The 14,176-nt window shown below is 41.2% G+C and overlaps 1 protein-coding gene across 5 annotated transcripts in view; it reads left to right on the top strand.

Moving 5' to 3' along the window:
• The window catches only part of LOC144679143 (la-related protein 1B-like), a 102,978-nt gene that overhangs the window by 65,516 nt on the left and 23,286 nt on the right, over positions 1 to 14,176 (top strand). For 4 of the 5 annotated variants that reach the window (XM_078539525.1, XM_078539507.1, XM_078539516.1 and 1 more), the window contains 4 exons: positions 5,467 to 5,823; positions 7,833 to 7,956; positions 12,306 to 12,514; positions 13,429 to 13,535. In XM_078539525.1, the coding sequence (XP_078395651.1) occupies positions 5,467 to 5,823; positions 7,833 to 7,956; positions 12,306 to 12,514; positions 13,429 to 13,535 (797 nt within the window). Of the gene's footprint in view, positions 1 to 5,466; positions 5,824 to 7,832; positions 7,957 to 12,305; positions 12,515 to 13,428; positions 13,536 to 14,176 lie in introns of those variants that run through there. The other variant, XR_013576257.1, reaches the window with a different exon arrangement.

Raw genomic sequence — 14,176 nt, 5'->3', positions numbered from 1 at the left:
GGGAGCAACGAATGCAGTAGACTAAGTTAGGGGAAATGCAAGTGAAATGCTGCTTCACTTGAAAGGAGTGTTTGGGCCCTTGGACGGTGAGGAGAGAGGAAGTGAAGGGGCAGGTGTTGCATCTTCTGCGTGGGCATGGGGAGGTGCCATAAGTGGGGATTGAGGAGTAGGGGGTGATGGAGGAGTGGACCAGGGTGTCCCGGAGGGAACGATCCCTACGGAATGCCGTCAGGGGGGGTGAAGGGAAGATATGTTTGGTGGTGGCATCATGCTGGAGTTGGCGGAAATGGCGGAGGATGATCCTTTGAATGCGGAGGCTGGTGGGGTGATAAGTGAGGACAAGGGGGACCCTGTCATGTTTCTGGGAAGGAGGAGAAGGCGTGAGGGAGGATGCGCGGGATATGGGCCGGACACGGTTGAGGGCCCTGTCAACGACCGTGGATGGAAAACCTCGGTTAAGGAAGAAGGAGGACATGTCAGAGGAGCTGTTTTTGAAGGTAGCGTCATCAGGACAGATGCGACGGAGGCGAAGGAACTGAGAGAATGGGATGGAGTCTTTACAAGAAGCGGGGTGTAGTCGAGGTAGCTGTGGGAGTCGGTAGGCTTGTAATGGATATTGGTGGACAGTCTATCATCAGAAATTGAGACAGAGAGGTCAAGGAAGGGAAGAGAAGTGTCAGAGATGGACCATGTGAAAATGATGGAGGGGTGGAGATTGGAAGCAAAATTAATAAATTTTTCCAGGTCCCGACGAGAGCATGAAGCAGCACCGAAGTAATCATCGATGTACCGGAGAAAGAGTTGTGGGAGGGGGCCGGACTAAGACTAGAACAAGAAATGTTCCACATACCCCATAAAGAGACAGGCATAGCTGGGGCCCATGCGGGTACCCATAGCCACACCTTTTATTTGGAGGAAGTGAGAGGAGTTAAAGGAGAAATCGTTCAGTGTGAGAACAAGTTCAGCCAGACGGAGGAGAGTAGTGGTGGATGGGGATTGTTGGGGCCTCTGTTCAAGGAAGAAGCTAAGGGCCCTCAGACCATCCTGGTGGGGGATGGAGGTGTAGAGGGATTGGACATCCATGGTGAAGAGGAAGCGGTTGGGGCCAGGGAACTGGAAATTGTTGATGTGACGTAAGGTGTCAGAGGAATCACGGATGTAGGCACCGATGCTGCCAGACCTGCTGAGTTTTTCCAGGTAATTCTGTTTTTGTTTAGGAGATAAAAATGTTCAAAATGTGTAAAACAATCAGCAGACTCCTTCCACCTCTGCTCCCTTACCCCCTCCCACCCAGGTAACTGAAACATGCAGGAAATAAACTTTAGAGGAAAGAATAGAGACACATTGGACAAATAAAGATTTTTGAAGTTTGTAGACTGGGGATGTGCTTCATAGTTTTCTGTCACAGTGCACATATTTAAAAATTCCATTTGTATAAAGATTACTAAAATTTCATTTCTGTTTGTGCTATATACAGTATTCGCTGAATTCGCCCAAAAATTTGTAAACAGGTGAGAGAGATCACTTGGCCCATCTTAGCTCGTCCATCCAGCATAAAACCCAGAATTCCCCATCACAAGATCTGATTGTCTAAGTTAATCAAAGGTTTTTGCCATCACGATCTTACCTTCACCTTATCATTAATGCTACCTTATCTTTACTGTTTGCATAAAAATGTTTTGCCAACTGCGCTGAACTTTCTTTTCACCAGTTTTAATGTATATCCACAAGTTCTTGTAACCTTTAAAAGATCTGCATTCAGCATTAATATCTAAGAGAAAGTAGCCTTTGTGAGGGGCAAGTGCATGCAGCCATTGAAGTGTCCCTTGCCTTAGACTGTAGATTCTTAATGTTATTTCTCCAAGTTGTCATAGTCACAGCCGCATTTAGTAAATTATTTTTTGGTACAACCTCTACACTAGTTTTTAAAAAAGAAAATCCTGTTATGCAAGGATTAAAACAAATCATGTTTGCACTCTTCAAAACTAAAGCTTGAATTTGAATGTTTCCATTCAAAATTGTTGGCTAATGATTTTTCAGATTAATACACTTCTTGGAGTCTTGCTAATTATTTTCAATCTCTGCAGCTCTCATGACTTAAAATGTATAGCTTGCAATGCAAAATGGACAGTTATAGTCATGACAATGCCTAATTTAGAATGATTTCTTAATTCCTCCTTTTCTCCTCCTTCCCATCAAAGAAAATTTTAAAAGTCTTTTTAGCCCATAATATATAATAGGAGAATACAGGGAAAATGGTTATGTAATTCTATAATGTTTTGTCTTAAGCTTTCAAAGGAGTTGTCTTTTCTTTTACTCGGATCCTAGTTTTTTTATTTTGTCTTAAATAGACTTTGACAACTCCAAACATTACAGGAGTAGGCTAAATGGGTACACATTCCTATGGTTGTGGGGAAGGTAATTGTGACCATTTCCTTTTTAACACACTTATTTTAACCTCTTATTGACACACATGGCAGTAGTTTGTGTGACATTTCTCTTTATTGTAGGGTCTAGGGCAAGTTTTGAAGTGCCCGTTTTACCCACCAATCGCAATAAAGTAGATTTTTTATGCCTGGCCTTGAGCCACTTTTCATTACAGATTACTCAAAATACAGACTAGCTTCTGTCAGATAATGGATCCCACTGCTTTCTATGTTGTCTTCAAGCTAGGCTTATCTTCCATAAATTTTAAATCATCCAAAACTCCACTGCCAGCATCTTTTGCTCATTTAACTCTATTCCTTGCTCCATCTTTCATGGTGAAGCTTTCAGCCATTTTTCCCTCCTCTCTGAAATACGGTCCTTAAACTCTTCAGCCTCACTGACACTTTTCCATGCTTTTGAAAGACATTTCAAATCAGCTCTGTGACGAAACCTTTACACATCCACATAAGCTTTCTTCTTTTTCTATGAAATGTCTTGTGTAATTATTCTACATTAAAAGTCTGTATGCTTGCAATATGTCATCTAAGCACGATATATCCTGGAGAAACCTGATGGGAGCCTGTTGCAGTTGCCATATTGTAATTTAATGGTGATTGTCCACCATAGAAACATGTTGTCACAGAGCCTTTCAACCCATCATGTCTATGCTGACTCTTGGAAAAACTATCCAATTAGTCCCAGCTCCTTCCTCCTAGCCCTGCATTTGTCACCTTCAAGTATTTGTCCAAGTTTCTTTTGAAAATTACTATTAAATCTGCTTGCACCACTGTTTCAGAGTGCATTCCAGGTCGTAATTCCCTGCATCAAAAATTTTCACCATTTCGCCTCTTTTGCTATTACTTTAACAAACAGCTCCTCTGGTTGACAATCCTTCTGTCAATGGGAACAAACCCTTTGTGATTTTGGTCACCTCTATTATAGCTGGCTTAAATCTTCTCTGGTGTGAGGAGAACAACCCCAGGTTCTCCCCATTTAGCTCAAGTCGCTCAACCCTTGTATCCCTCTGCAAAAGACATGTAATGATGATTCACAAGAAATTTTATGGTAAGTCTCATTTCTGAAACATTTAAATAATGAGCCCTGACAAAAACATTTAAGACTAGTACTTATCAAGATAAACCAACTCTGCTCCTTGTTGCTGTACCAAAAGGTAACTTCATAGCTTATAACCACATCACATGCTACATCAAAGGTTACTGCGCAAAATAAGAGCTCATGGATCGAAGATTGGTTAGCTAACAGGAAATGGAGAGTAGGCATAAAATGAGTTTTCCAGTTGGTAAGAGTGTGACAAATGGAGTGGCACAGGGATCAGTGCTGTGGCCTCAACTATTTCCAATATATATAGATGATTTGGATTGAGGCACCAAATGTATGGCTGCTAAATTTGCAGATGACACAAAAAGATAGGTAGGAAATTAAGTTGTGAAGTGGGCATAAGGAACCTGCAAAGGGATATAGACAGGTTGAGTGAGTGGGCAAAAATTTGTCAGATGGAGTATAAGGTGGGAAAATGTAACTTGTCCACTTTGGCAGGAAGAATAGAAAAGCAGCATATTAATTAAATGGTGGGAGATTGCAGAACCCTACTGTACAGAAGGATCTGGGTGTCCTGGTACATGAATCGCAAAAGGTTAGTAGACAGGTACAGCAGTAATTAGAAAAACAAGTGGATTTTTTTAATTCACTCATGGGATGTGGGCATCACTGGCTAGGCCAACATTTATTGCCCATCCCTAATTGTCCTTGAGAAGATGGTGGTGAGCTGCTGCCTTGAACCGCTGCAGTCCATGTGGTGAAGGTACACCCACAGTGCTGTTAGGAAAGGAGTTCCAGGATTTTGACCCAGCGGCAGTGAAAGAATGGCGATATATTTCCAAGTCAGGATGGTGTATGGCTTGGAGGGGAACTTGCAGGTTTGGTGGTGTTCCCATGCATCTGCTGCTCTTGTCCTTCTAGATAGTAGCTGTGGGTTTGGAATGTTCTGTCTGAGGAGCCTTGGTGAGTTCCTGCAGTGCATCTTGTAGATGGTACACACTACTGCCACTATGCGTTGGTGGTGGAGGAACTGAGTGGCACTCCATCCACAAATAAGAAGTGGGCTGCTTTGTCCTAGATGGTGCCAAGCTTCTTGAATGTTGTTGTTGGAGCTGCACTTATCCAGGCAGGTGGAGAGTATTCCATCACACTCCTGACTTGTGCCTTGTAGATAGTGTGCAGGCTTTGGGGAGTCAGGAGGTGAGTTATGTCGCTGCAGGATCCCTAGCCTCTGACCTGCTCTTGTAACCACAGTATTTATATGGTTAGCCCAGTGCAGCTTCTGGTCAATGGTAACCCTCCAGGATGTTGATAGAATGTTGTTGTTTATTGCAAGGGAATGGAATATAAAAGTAGGGATGTTTTGCTACAGCTGTACAATATTAATGAGACCACATCTGGAGTACTGTGTACAGTTTTGGTCTCCTTGTTCAACAAAGGATATAAATCCTTTAGAAGCAGTTGAGAGCAGATTCACTCTACTGATACCTGGGATGGGGAAGTTATCTTAAGAGGAAAGGTTAGGGATTGGACTATATCCATTGGAGTTCAGAAGAATGAGGGGCAATCTGATTGAAACATAAGACCCTGAGGGGACTTGACAGGGTGGATGTTGAAAGGATGTTTCCCCTTGTGGGTGAGACTAGAACTAGGGAACACAGTTTAAAAATAAGGGGTCTCCCATTTGATACGGAGGTCAGGAGAAATTTTTTCTCTGAGGCACTGTCTTCCCCAGAGAGTCGGGGAGGCCAGGTCATTGAATATTTTTAAGGCAAAGGTAGGTAATTCTAACAAAGGAGTCAAAGGTTACCAGGAGTAGGCAGAATGTGGAGTTGAGGCTGCAATCAGATTAGCTATGATCTTATTGAATGGCGGAACAGGCTGGAGGGGTTGAATGGCCTTCTCCTGCTCTGAATTTTTATGTTCATATGTTTGTATAAAATAATGAAAATTAAATTATCTAATTTTGCTGATTTGTAGGAAAATGAGTCACCCAAACCTCAACAAGCTCACAAACAGGAGCAAGAAGAGCAGGAGGAATTGGATTTCATGTTTGATGAAGAAATGGAACAGATAGAAGGACGCAAGAATACCTTCACCGATTGGTCAGATGATGACTCGGACTATGAAATTGATGATCGCGATGTGAACAAGATCTTGATTGTGACTCAGACTCCTCCTCATATGCGCAAACACCCAGGTGGCGACCGTACAGGAAATCATGTTTCACGAGCAAAAATCACAACAGAGCTGGCAAAGGCCATCAATGACGGCTTGTATTACTATGAACAAGATCTTTGGATGGAAGAAAATGGGCCAGAATATTCAACAATAAAGGTGAATTCCAGACTGGCTACATTTTGCTAATCTTTTAGGTTTGGTTAGTGGCTTGAGTCTGTAGCTCTATCAAATGTAATCGTATTGTGTGTTAAGATGTCTCTGTTAAAGGGACCATCAAATTAATGTGCCCCCATTTTTATTACACCTTAAATCAAATATTCTGTTAGGTCCTAATTAGTGATAACATGCTGTGCACACTATAACATGGATTTAATAAAAAGCTATCACCTTACATAGTGATGTATGGTATATTGACCTACATTTGAAAACTATGCACTGTCTATTCTGTTGGAATTAAATGCAGACTCCTGGAGCGAAGACATATGTATCTCACGGTTTGAAACTTGTCCAGTGGGATGTGCCACTAAAACCCCCTAATATATGTATATATTTATATATACTATATAGTACTTATATTTAGAACATGTAAAGGTATGAAAAAAATGCTGAAATATGTTAGCCTTTTACTCATCCAAAACCAATTCAGAAGAAATACTTGACATTTGAATGGGAAGATGAGGCATAAGAATTAGGAAAAAATGAGTATCAGTGCTGCAAAGTTTTGAGCAATATTGAGCCTCTATCTTGCCATTCTCCACATGGCACTTACTTGCAGCTGATGGGGATAGGTGTTAGGGACTAGAGAAACATACTGAACTGGATTCTCAATTTGAACTTGGCAGTTATAATATGCTGTCTGTTCAATGGGTGTCTCTTCGTATGGGAATTGCTGCTTTGTTAGATTTTGAGGTTGAAGCAAGGCCTCGTCTGAAGCAGGGAGCGTCCAAATGCCTTAACTAATATTTTTTTCCCTCGGTCAATACCACCAAAAACATATTAAGTGATTATTCATCTAGTTGCTGTATCAATGGCTACCATATTTGCCTATTAATAGTTATTCCACTAAAAAGTAATTTCAAGTAAAGCATTTTGGAATGTTTGAGATGTGATGAAGTGCTATATAAATAGTTTCTTCTCGTCTACTTTCTGGAGATGTGAATCAAAATTGGAAAATGAGTATTAGTGCTGCAGTGTCATTGCATGTTTTATGAACTCCTTTAGTTCTTCTGAAATAGGATGTGCATTTAATCATTAATATTTTCCATACGAAAAAGTTGAGTATGTGGCATCATCCCAGTCAGTAGCATGCTTTGTTTGAATGGGATGGCTCTGGATTAGCTCCTATATCAGTCCCAAAGTTGTGATCTGCACTTAAATATATGCAATAAAATGATTTGAGTAACTCCAGCATGGTCACCGCCCCCCCACCCCCCCTCTGATACTGAATCAGCTCCTTGGGAAGATGAGATGAAGTTGTAGGTCTATCCTAAGGCAACAGTTTGGAAGTCTAATTTTTTTAATGAGCTGTTTGTGATTTTTTTTTTGTTTATGAACATCAAACATGACTTTCTCACCCCTTTCTAAGATTTGAATTGTGATTGATGTTTTAAATCGCAGGGTGGAATTAGAGTATTTCAGTCACTCGATTCCTGCCCCCAAACACTTCCTCACTTCAGCTTCTGGAGCAGGAAGCCAAGAGTGGGAAGGAGTTAGCCTGGATGCGAGCAATAGGTGAAGAGCAGAGATAGTCAGCATTACAGCCCCTTTGCAGCTCACTATTTGATTGAAGCCAAATCCTACAGAGCATGGAAACCAGGGAGAATAAGACTTAAGCCCGTAGCCAGTTAAGTTGAAACAAGAGGGAGGCTCAGAAGATGAGATGCAGGTGGTGCCACAACTGTTAAAAAGAAAAAAAATGGTATTTTACTTGTTGGTTTTGTGGTTCTCTTGGACTAAACAGATGATAGTTTTGAACGTGGGTCACAAGGTTGCTATGGACTAACCTGATCAGTATGCATAAATACATAAATTACAACCTGGAGACTGGCCATTTGGCCCATTTAGTCTTGGTGGGCTTTTAACCTCCATGTAAACAAATAAGCCACCTGTTCAAGTGAAAATTATCCCAAAATAACATTCTTTTTGCTTTTCTACCAACAATATAGCAAGAAATTGAGAATTTTAAGAAGTTGAATGTGATCAGTAAAGAGCATTTTGATACGCTCGCACCTGAACCACCTGTTGATCCAAACCAGGAGGTGCCTCCTGCACCACCAAAGGCCCACCAAGGTAAGACCAGTATCGTCTACACCAAACACCTAATTCTTGATTTTTTTAAAAATATATTCATTCATGGGATGTGGGCTTCTCTGGCTGGGCCAGCATTTATTGTCCATCCCTAGTTGTCCTTGAGAAGGTGGTAGTGAGCTGCCGCCTTGAGCTGCTGCAGTCCATGAAGTGTAAGTACACCCACAGTGCTGTTAGGAAGTGGGTTCCAGGATTTTGACCCAGCGACAGTGAAGGAATGGCGATATATTTCCAAGTCAGGATGGCGAGTGACTTGGAGGGGAACTTGCAGGTGGTGGTGTTCCCATCTGTCTGCTGCCCATGTCCTTCTAGATGGTAGTGGTCATAGGTTTGGAAGGTGCTCTCGAAGGAGTCTTGGTGAATTCCTGCACTGCATCGTGTAGGTGGTACATGCTGTTGCTAGTGGTGGAGGGAGTGAATGTTTGTGGATGTGATGCCAATCAAGCGGGCTGCTTTGTCCTGCACGGTGTCAAGCTTCTTGAATGTTGTGGCTGCACTCATCCAGGCAAGTGGGGAGTATTCCATCACACTCCTGACTTGTGCCTTGTAGATGGTGGACAGACTTTGGGGAGTCAGGAGGTGAGTTACTCGCTGCAGGGTTCCTAGCCTCTGACATGCTCTTGTAGCCACAGTATTTATATGGCTAGTCCAATTCAGTTTCTGATTAATGGTAACCCCCAGGATGTTGATAGTGGGGATTTAGTGATGGTAATGCCATTGAACATCAAGAGGCAATGGTCGGGTTCTCTCTTGTTGGAGATGGTCATTGTCTGGCATGGATGTTACTTGCCACTTGTCAGCCCAAGCCTGGATATTGTCCAGGTCTTGCTGCATTTGGACATGGACTGCTTCAGTATCTGAGGAGTCATGAATGGTGCTGAAACTTGAACAATCTTCAGCGAACAATCCTCACTTCTGATCGAAGGAAGGTCATTGATGAAGCAGCTGAAGATGGTTGGGCTGAGGACATTACCCTGAGGAACACCTGTAGTGATGTCCTGGAGCTGAGATGACTGACCTCGAACAACCACAACCATCTTCCTTTGTGCTAGGTATGACCCTCTGATTCCCATTGACTCCAATTTTGCTAGGGCTCCTTGATGCCACACTCGGTCAAATGTGGCTTTGATGCCAAGGATAGTCACTCTCACCTAACCTTGGGAGTTCAGCTCCTTTATCCATGTTTGAACCAAGGCTATAATGAGGTCAGGAGCTGAGTGGCCCTGGCAGAACCCAAACTGGGCATCAATGAACAGGTTATTGTTAAGCAAGTGCCTCTTGATAGCACTGTTGATGACCCCTTCCATTAGAGTATCTTTAAGAATGCCTCATTCCAGTTTCCTCTTTGTGATTTCAAGAGCAAGTTCATTAGCTGAAGTTAATGCATAAAAAGTGATGGGTGACATTTGCTTTTACTTCTGAAGTAAATTCTATTTGCGAATTGAAATAGACTAGATCACAGTTACTGTATTATATCTGTAATGCAAATTGATCCATTTTGTTTTTATGGCTTTAGCCAAAGTGGATCAAATATTTGTACCAGATTTTATCAATGTTTCTATTTGACATGCTTGCAGAAAATAAGAAACCCCATTTATGTTTGTGTATGGATCTATGAAGCAATAAGACAGCACAGGGGTGCTGTAGTGTTACTGTTAAGCCACTGAGCTAATGATTCAGAGAACACTATTAAAATTCCGCCATGGCAGCTTATAAGTTTGAATTTATTTTAAATAAAAACTAAATGAGTTTGGAATAAAAGTTTGGTATCCATAAAAAGCCCACTGGTTTGGTCACTTGGCAGTAAGCTAGGCATCAAAATTTAGACACAACAATCCTGCCAAGCTATCCTCACCAACATCTTGGAGTCTGGTGCTGATGTGGGGACAGTTGCCCACAGACTGGTCAAGCAACAGGCTGACATAGGTATGATTTTCTAAGTATGACTGTCAGCCAATGCCTCTGGCTCTGCCATTAACATCCCCAGTATTCCCTGCCCAATGTCAGGACTGACATATCAGTGGTGTGAACACAGTCAGGTGGGAGCGGCCCTGGGAGTCCTTGATACTCGGAACCCCTCAAGGCTTCAGGTAAACCATTTATATGGCAATCTCTTGATTAGCATTTATCGCTCTCTGTCAGCCACTCAACCAGTACTCCTTCATGTTGAACACGACATGGGGGATGTACTGAGGGTAGCAAAAGCAAAGAATATACCCTGGGTGGGGGACTTCAATGTAGTGCATGGTTGATTTTGTTTAAGTACATGGACCCTTTATATTATTTTGTGTGGCCGTACATGTGCAATAACTCTCAGGGACTGGCTTGTGTACGGGAAGCTTTGGGTTCCTTTGTGACCCTGCAGCTTGGAGGGAACATGGACCCACCGTCATAGATTCCAGTCTTAGACATAAGACATAGGAGCAGAAATTAGGCCATTCGGCCCATCGAGTCTGCTCCGCCATTCACTCATGGCTGATAAGTTTCTCAACCCCATTCTCCCGCCATCTCCCCGTAACCTTTGACCCCCTTACCAATCAAGAACCGATCTATCTTGGTCTTAAATACACTCAGTGACCTGGCCTCCACAGCCTTCTGTGGCAATGAATTCCATAGATTCACCACTCTCTGGCTAAAGAAGTTTCTCCTCATCTCTTTTCTAAAAGGTCTACCCTTTACTCTGAGGCTGTGCCCTCGGGTCCTACTCTCTCCTACTAATGGAAACATCTTCCCCACGTCCACTCTATCCAGGCCTTTCAGTATTCTGTAAGTTTCAATCAGATCCCCCCATATCCTTCTAAACTCCATCGAGTATAGACCCCAGAGTCCTCAAACGTTCCTCATATGTTAAGCCTTTCATTCCCGGGATCGTTCTCGTGAACCTCCTCTGGACCCTCTCCAGGGCCAGAACATCCTTCCTGAGATACGGGGCCCAAAATTGCTCACAATATTCTAAATGTGGTCTGACCAAGCCTCAGCAGCACATCCCTGCTTTTATATTCTAGCCCTCTCGAAATAAATGCCAACATTGTATTTGCTTTCCTAACTACTGACTCAACCTGCAAGTTAACCTTAAGAGAATCCTGGACTAGGACTTCCAAGTCCCTTTGCACTCCAGATTTCTGAATTCTCTCCCCATTTAGAAAATAGTATATGCCTCTATTCTTCCTACCAAAGTGCATGACATCACACTTCCCCACGTTGTTTTCCATGTGCCACTTCTTTGCCCAATCTCCTAACCTGTCTTCAGCCAATTCAATTCACTTAAGTGATATCAAAAAGTGACTGAATGCATTGCATACAGCATTTACTACAGATGGGTACTGGCAACATCCCAGTTGTGCTGCTGAAGACTTGTGCTTTGGGATTCACCATGCCTCCAACCTAGCTGCTCTAGAACAACTTCAACGCTACCCAAAAATGTGGCAAATTGTGCAGGTATGTCTTGTCCTCAAAAGGCAAGACAAATCCAACCCAATGAATTACTGTTCCCTCAGCCTGCTCTCAATCGTCAAAAAGATGGAAGGAGTCATTAACACTACTATCAAGCATTACTTGTTCACCAATGGCTGGTTTGTGTTCTGCCAATACCACTAATTATTCTATAATTCTTTGATAAATCTCCATTTAACTTCTCCACTCTTTCCCTATAATTGGTCCTTTGTCCCTGTGTCATTCTAATAAACATCCTCTGTACTTTCTCCAAAGCTTTGGCATCCTCAAAGTAGGTGTTTATAATTAGAGGCTCCAGGTGAGGTCTAACCCATGATAATAATGATTTAGCATAACTTCCTTACTTTTCTACTTCATGACTCTATTTATAAAGCTATGGATCCTGTATGATTTTTAAAAATTGCTTCCTCAAATTTTCCTGTCACCTTCAAAAATTGGCGATGCAAATCAAGGCATAGACAGGCTTCAATCAATCCTATTAGCAACTGATGCTTGTCACATGGGTTCCTGTTACCTTTCTACCCTCTATTTTACCACAAGTAAAATCTAAATGACTAAGACATCGTTTACTGCTTAGGGGTGTAGAATTATGAGTGTACAGTAACCTTAAAACAAAAAAGAATATGGTTAATGCTTGCAACCTTTGCCTGCATGCTTGCCATCCTCTTTTTAGCCCATGGCTTTTAAAATATTGTTCAACTACTACTTTTGCATTTTTGGAGTACCTGGCTGAGAATTAAAGGGCATTAACCTGAGAAGAGCTGAATCCAAATGCTAGCGAAGACTGGTACTTAAATGGTAAATTACTTCTGTGGTGGTAGAGAAACTTGGCTACTATTTAAAACAAAAACAAATCTTGAATTGCTTGTGTCTGACAGATTATGCTGAAGAGTTAGCCAACAAGCTGTTTGGTGTTGCTGAGGCCCCACCATCAAACATAGCCCGTTCTTTGCCTACAACTGTACCAGAATCTCCAGTATGTCCTGCCAGAACCCCAAGGACTCCACGTACACCTAGGCTACAGGATCCCAATAAAACACCACGGTTCTATCCTGTTGTCAAAGAAGGACGACCCATAGACATTGAGGTATAATAAATGTTTATGCTATTTCTCTTAAAATAAAGATAAAAAGTAAAGATCTTACATGGCATTATTTTGGCCCAGTTCGGAATGCACTTAGGCCATACACAGTGATGCCATGTCACAGCTGGGAATAGGCAGCCAATGAGAACTATGCTTTGCAAGATATGCGTCAGTTTAATGCTCATTTGAAATTTTAAAATTATCACTATCTTTATTAGTCCAGTCTTATTTGTCGTATGATTTTTAAAAATCATAAATATAAAAGTTTTTTGGTCGGATTTTTCTGTAGGTTCTCCTTATGTAGCGTCCGTCTATATCGTTACTCAGGTGTATAGGATGGTACAAGTCTGGTTACAAGATATCTCAATTTGGATGTTATCCTTTAGCTGTGATTGCCATTTTTTTCCTTGTGTCTCCCTCTCCTTCTGTCTCATTTTTTCTCTCAACAAATTATAGGTATAACATAATTTATGGCCTCCTATAGCATTATTTTATCAAACATTATTTTCTCTCTCAGAAAGTGAGTTAGCTTTCAAGGAAATTCAGAAAAGATAATCCTCGTTCAATTAGTGATTTGAAGATTTCCATAAAATAGAATGAAAGCTTTAGAACCTGAATTATCAGTAATAAGCCATTTAACATTTTCAGGCTGTTTTGTTATCTCAATTTATGTTGTAAACTCAAATGAATTTAAAGCAGGATATGTTTCATTACCATTTTATTCATTTTATACAGTACTAGTCTTGCAATACATCCCTATTTAACATCATAATCTCTTTACCTCAGGCCCTTTCTGACCTCACAGTGACTTGGCCCAAATGCATGGTGTGAATGTGTGCACTGAGGGTAAAGTTAACTTACTGAGGCAGAAGCTAAGTTATTGGTAGTTTTTAACTCCAAGGTAATTGTTATTGCAGACACCAAGGAAAAGAAAAACAAGGCACAGTTCAAATCCACCACTTGAGTGTCATATTGGCTGGGTTATGGATTCGAAAGAACACAGACCAAGAACATCGTCTGTTAGGTGAATGCTTTTGTTTATAGCATTTGTTAATAATCTGATCACATTATTTTTATCTAGAAAAATAGGAAACCCAATGCAATTATAAACCAATATCATGATACTTGCATTATTGCATCAATTTTACAAAAATGCTTTGTTGATATATATCAAATGCATAAGTAGCAATTTCCTTAGTCCTCCACAAAAATAGAAAATGCAACCACACGTACAATAATTGTATCCTTGACATCTGTTATGGCATGATCAATAGACTGCATATGTTCACTTGCCTCTTCACAGAAAATATCATTATTAAGGTATTAAATCTTAGGGGGTTCCTTCATTCATTTATGCTGAATTCGGAAACATTCAGTTATTTATGCTACAGGAATGTGCAATTCACATGTGCACAGATCTATTTAACCCAAGTGTATTACTATTTGTTGGTGATTGGGTAGGAATCTAGCCTTTAGCTATGTGAAAAATCTAGCCCTACAGTGAAATAGTTATTGAAGTTTGTGGAAGATCAGCATCTAACTTGCAAATGCCAGAAATGCCATTCTAAACTAACAAAGACTTCCTTAGCAGTAGAAAACATACTAAGCAAATTTTTTTTCATGCAGCAGTAGTATTCCAGATTTACTCTGTATCAGCAAAGCTCA

The sequence above is a fragment of the Cetorhinus maximus genome, chromosome 1 (assembly GCF_964194155.1).
Source record: "Cetorhinus maximus chromosome 1, sCetMax3.hap1.1, whole genome shotgun sequence".
Lineage (NCBI taxonomy): Eukaryota > Metazoa > Chordata > Chondrichthyes > Lamniformes > Cetorhinidae > Cetorhinus > Cetorhinus maximus.
Note: the sequence above shows the minus strand (reverse complement) of the source record. Positions and strands in the feature narration are given on the sequence as shown.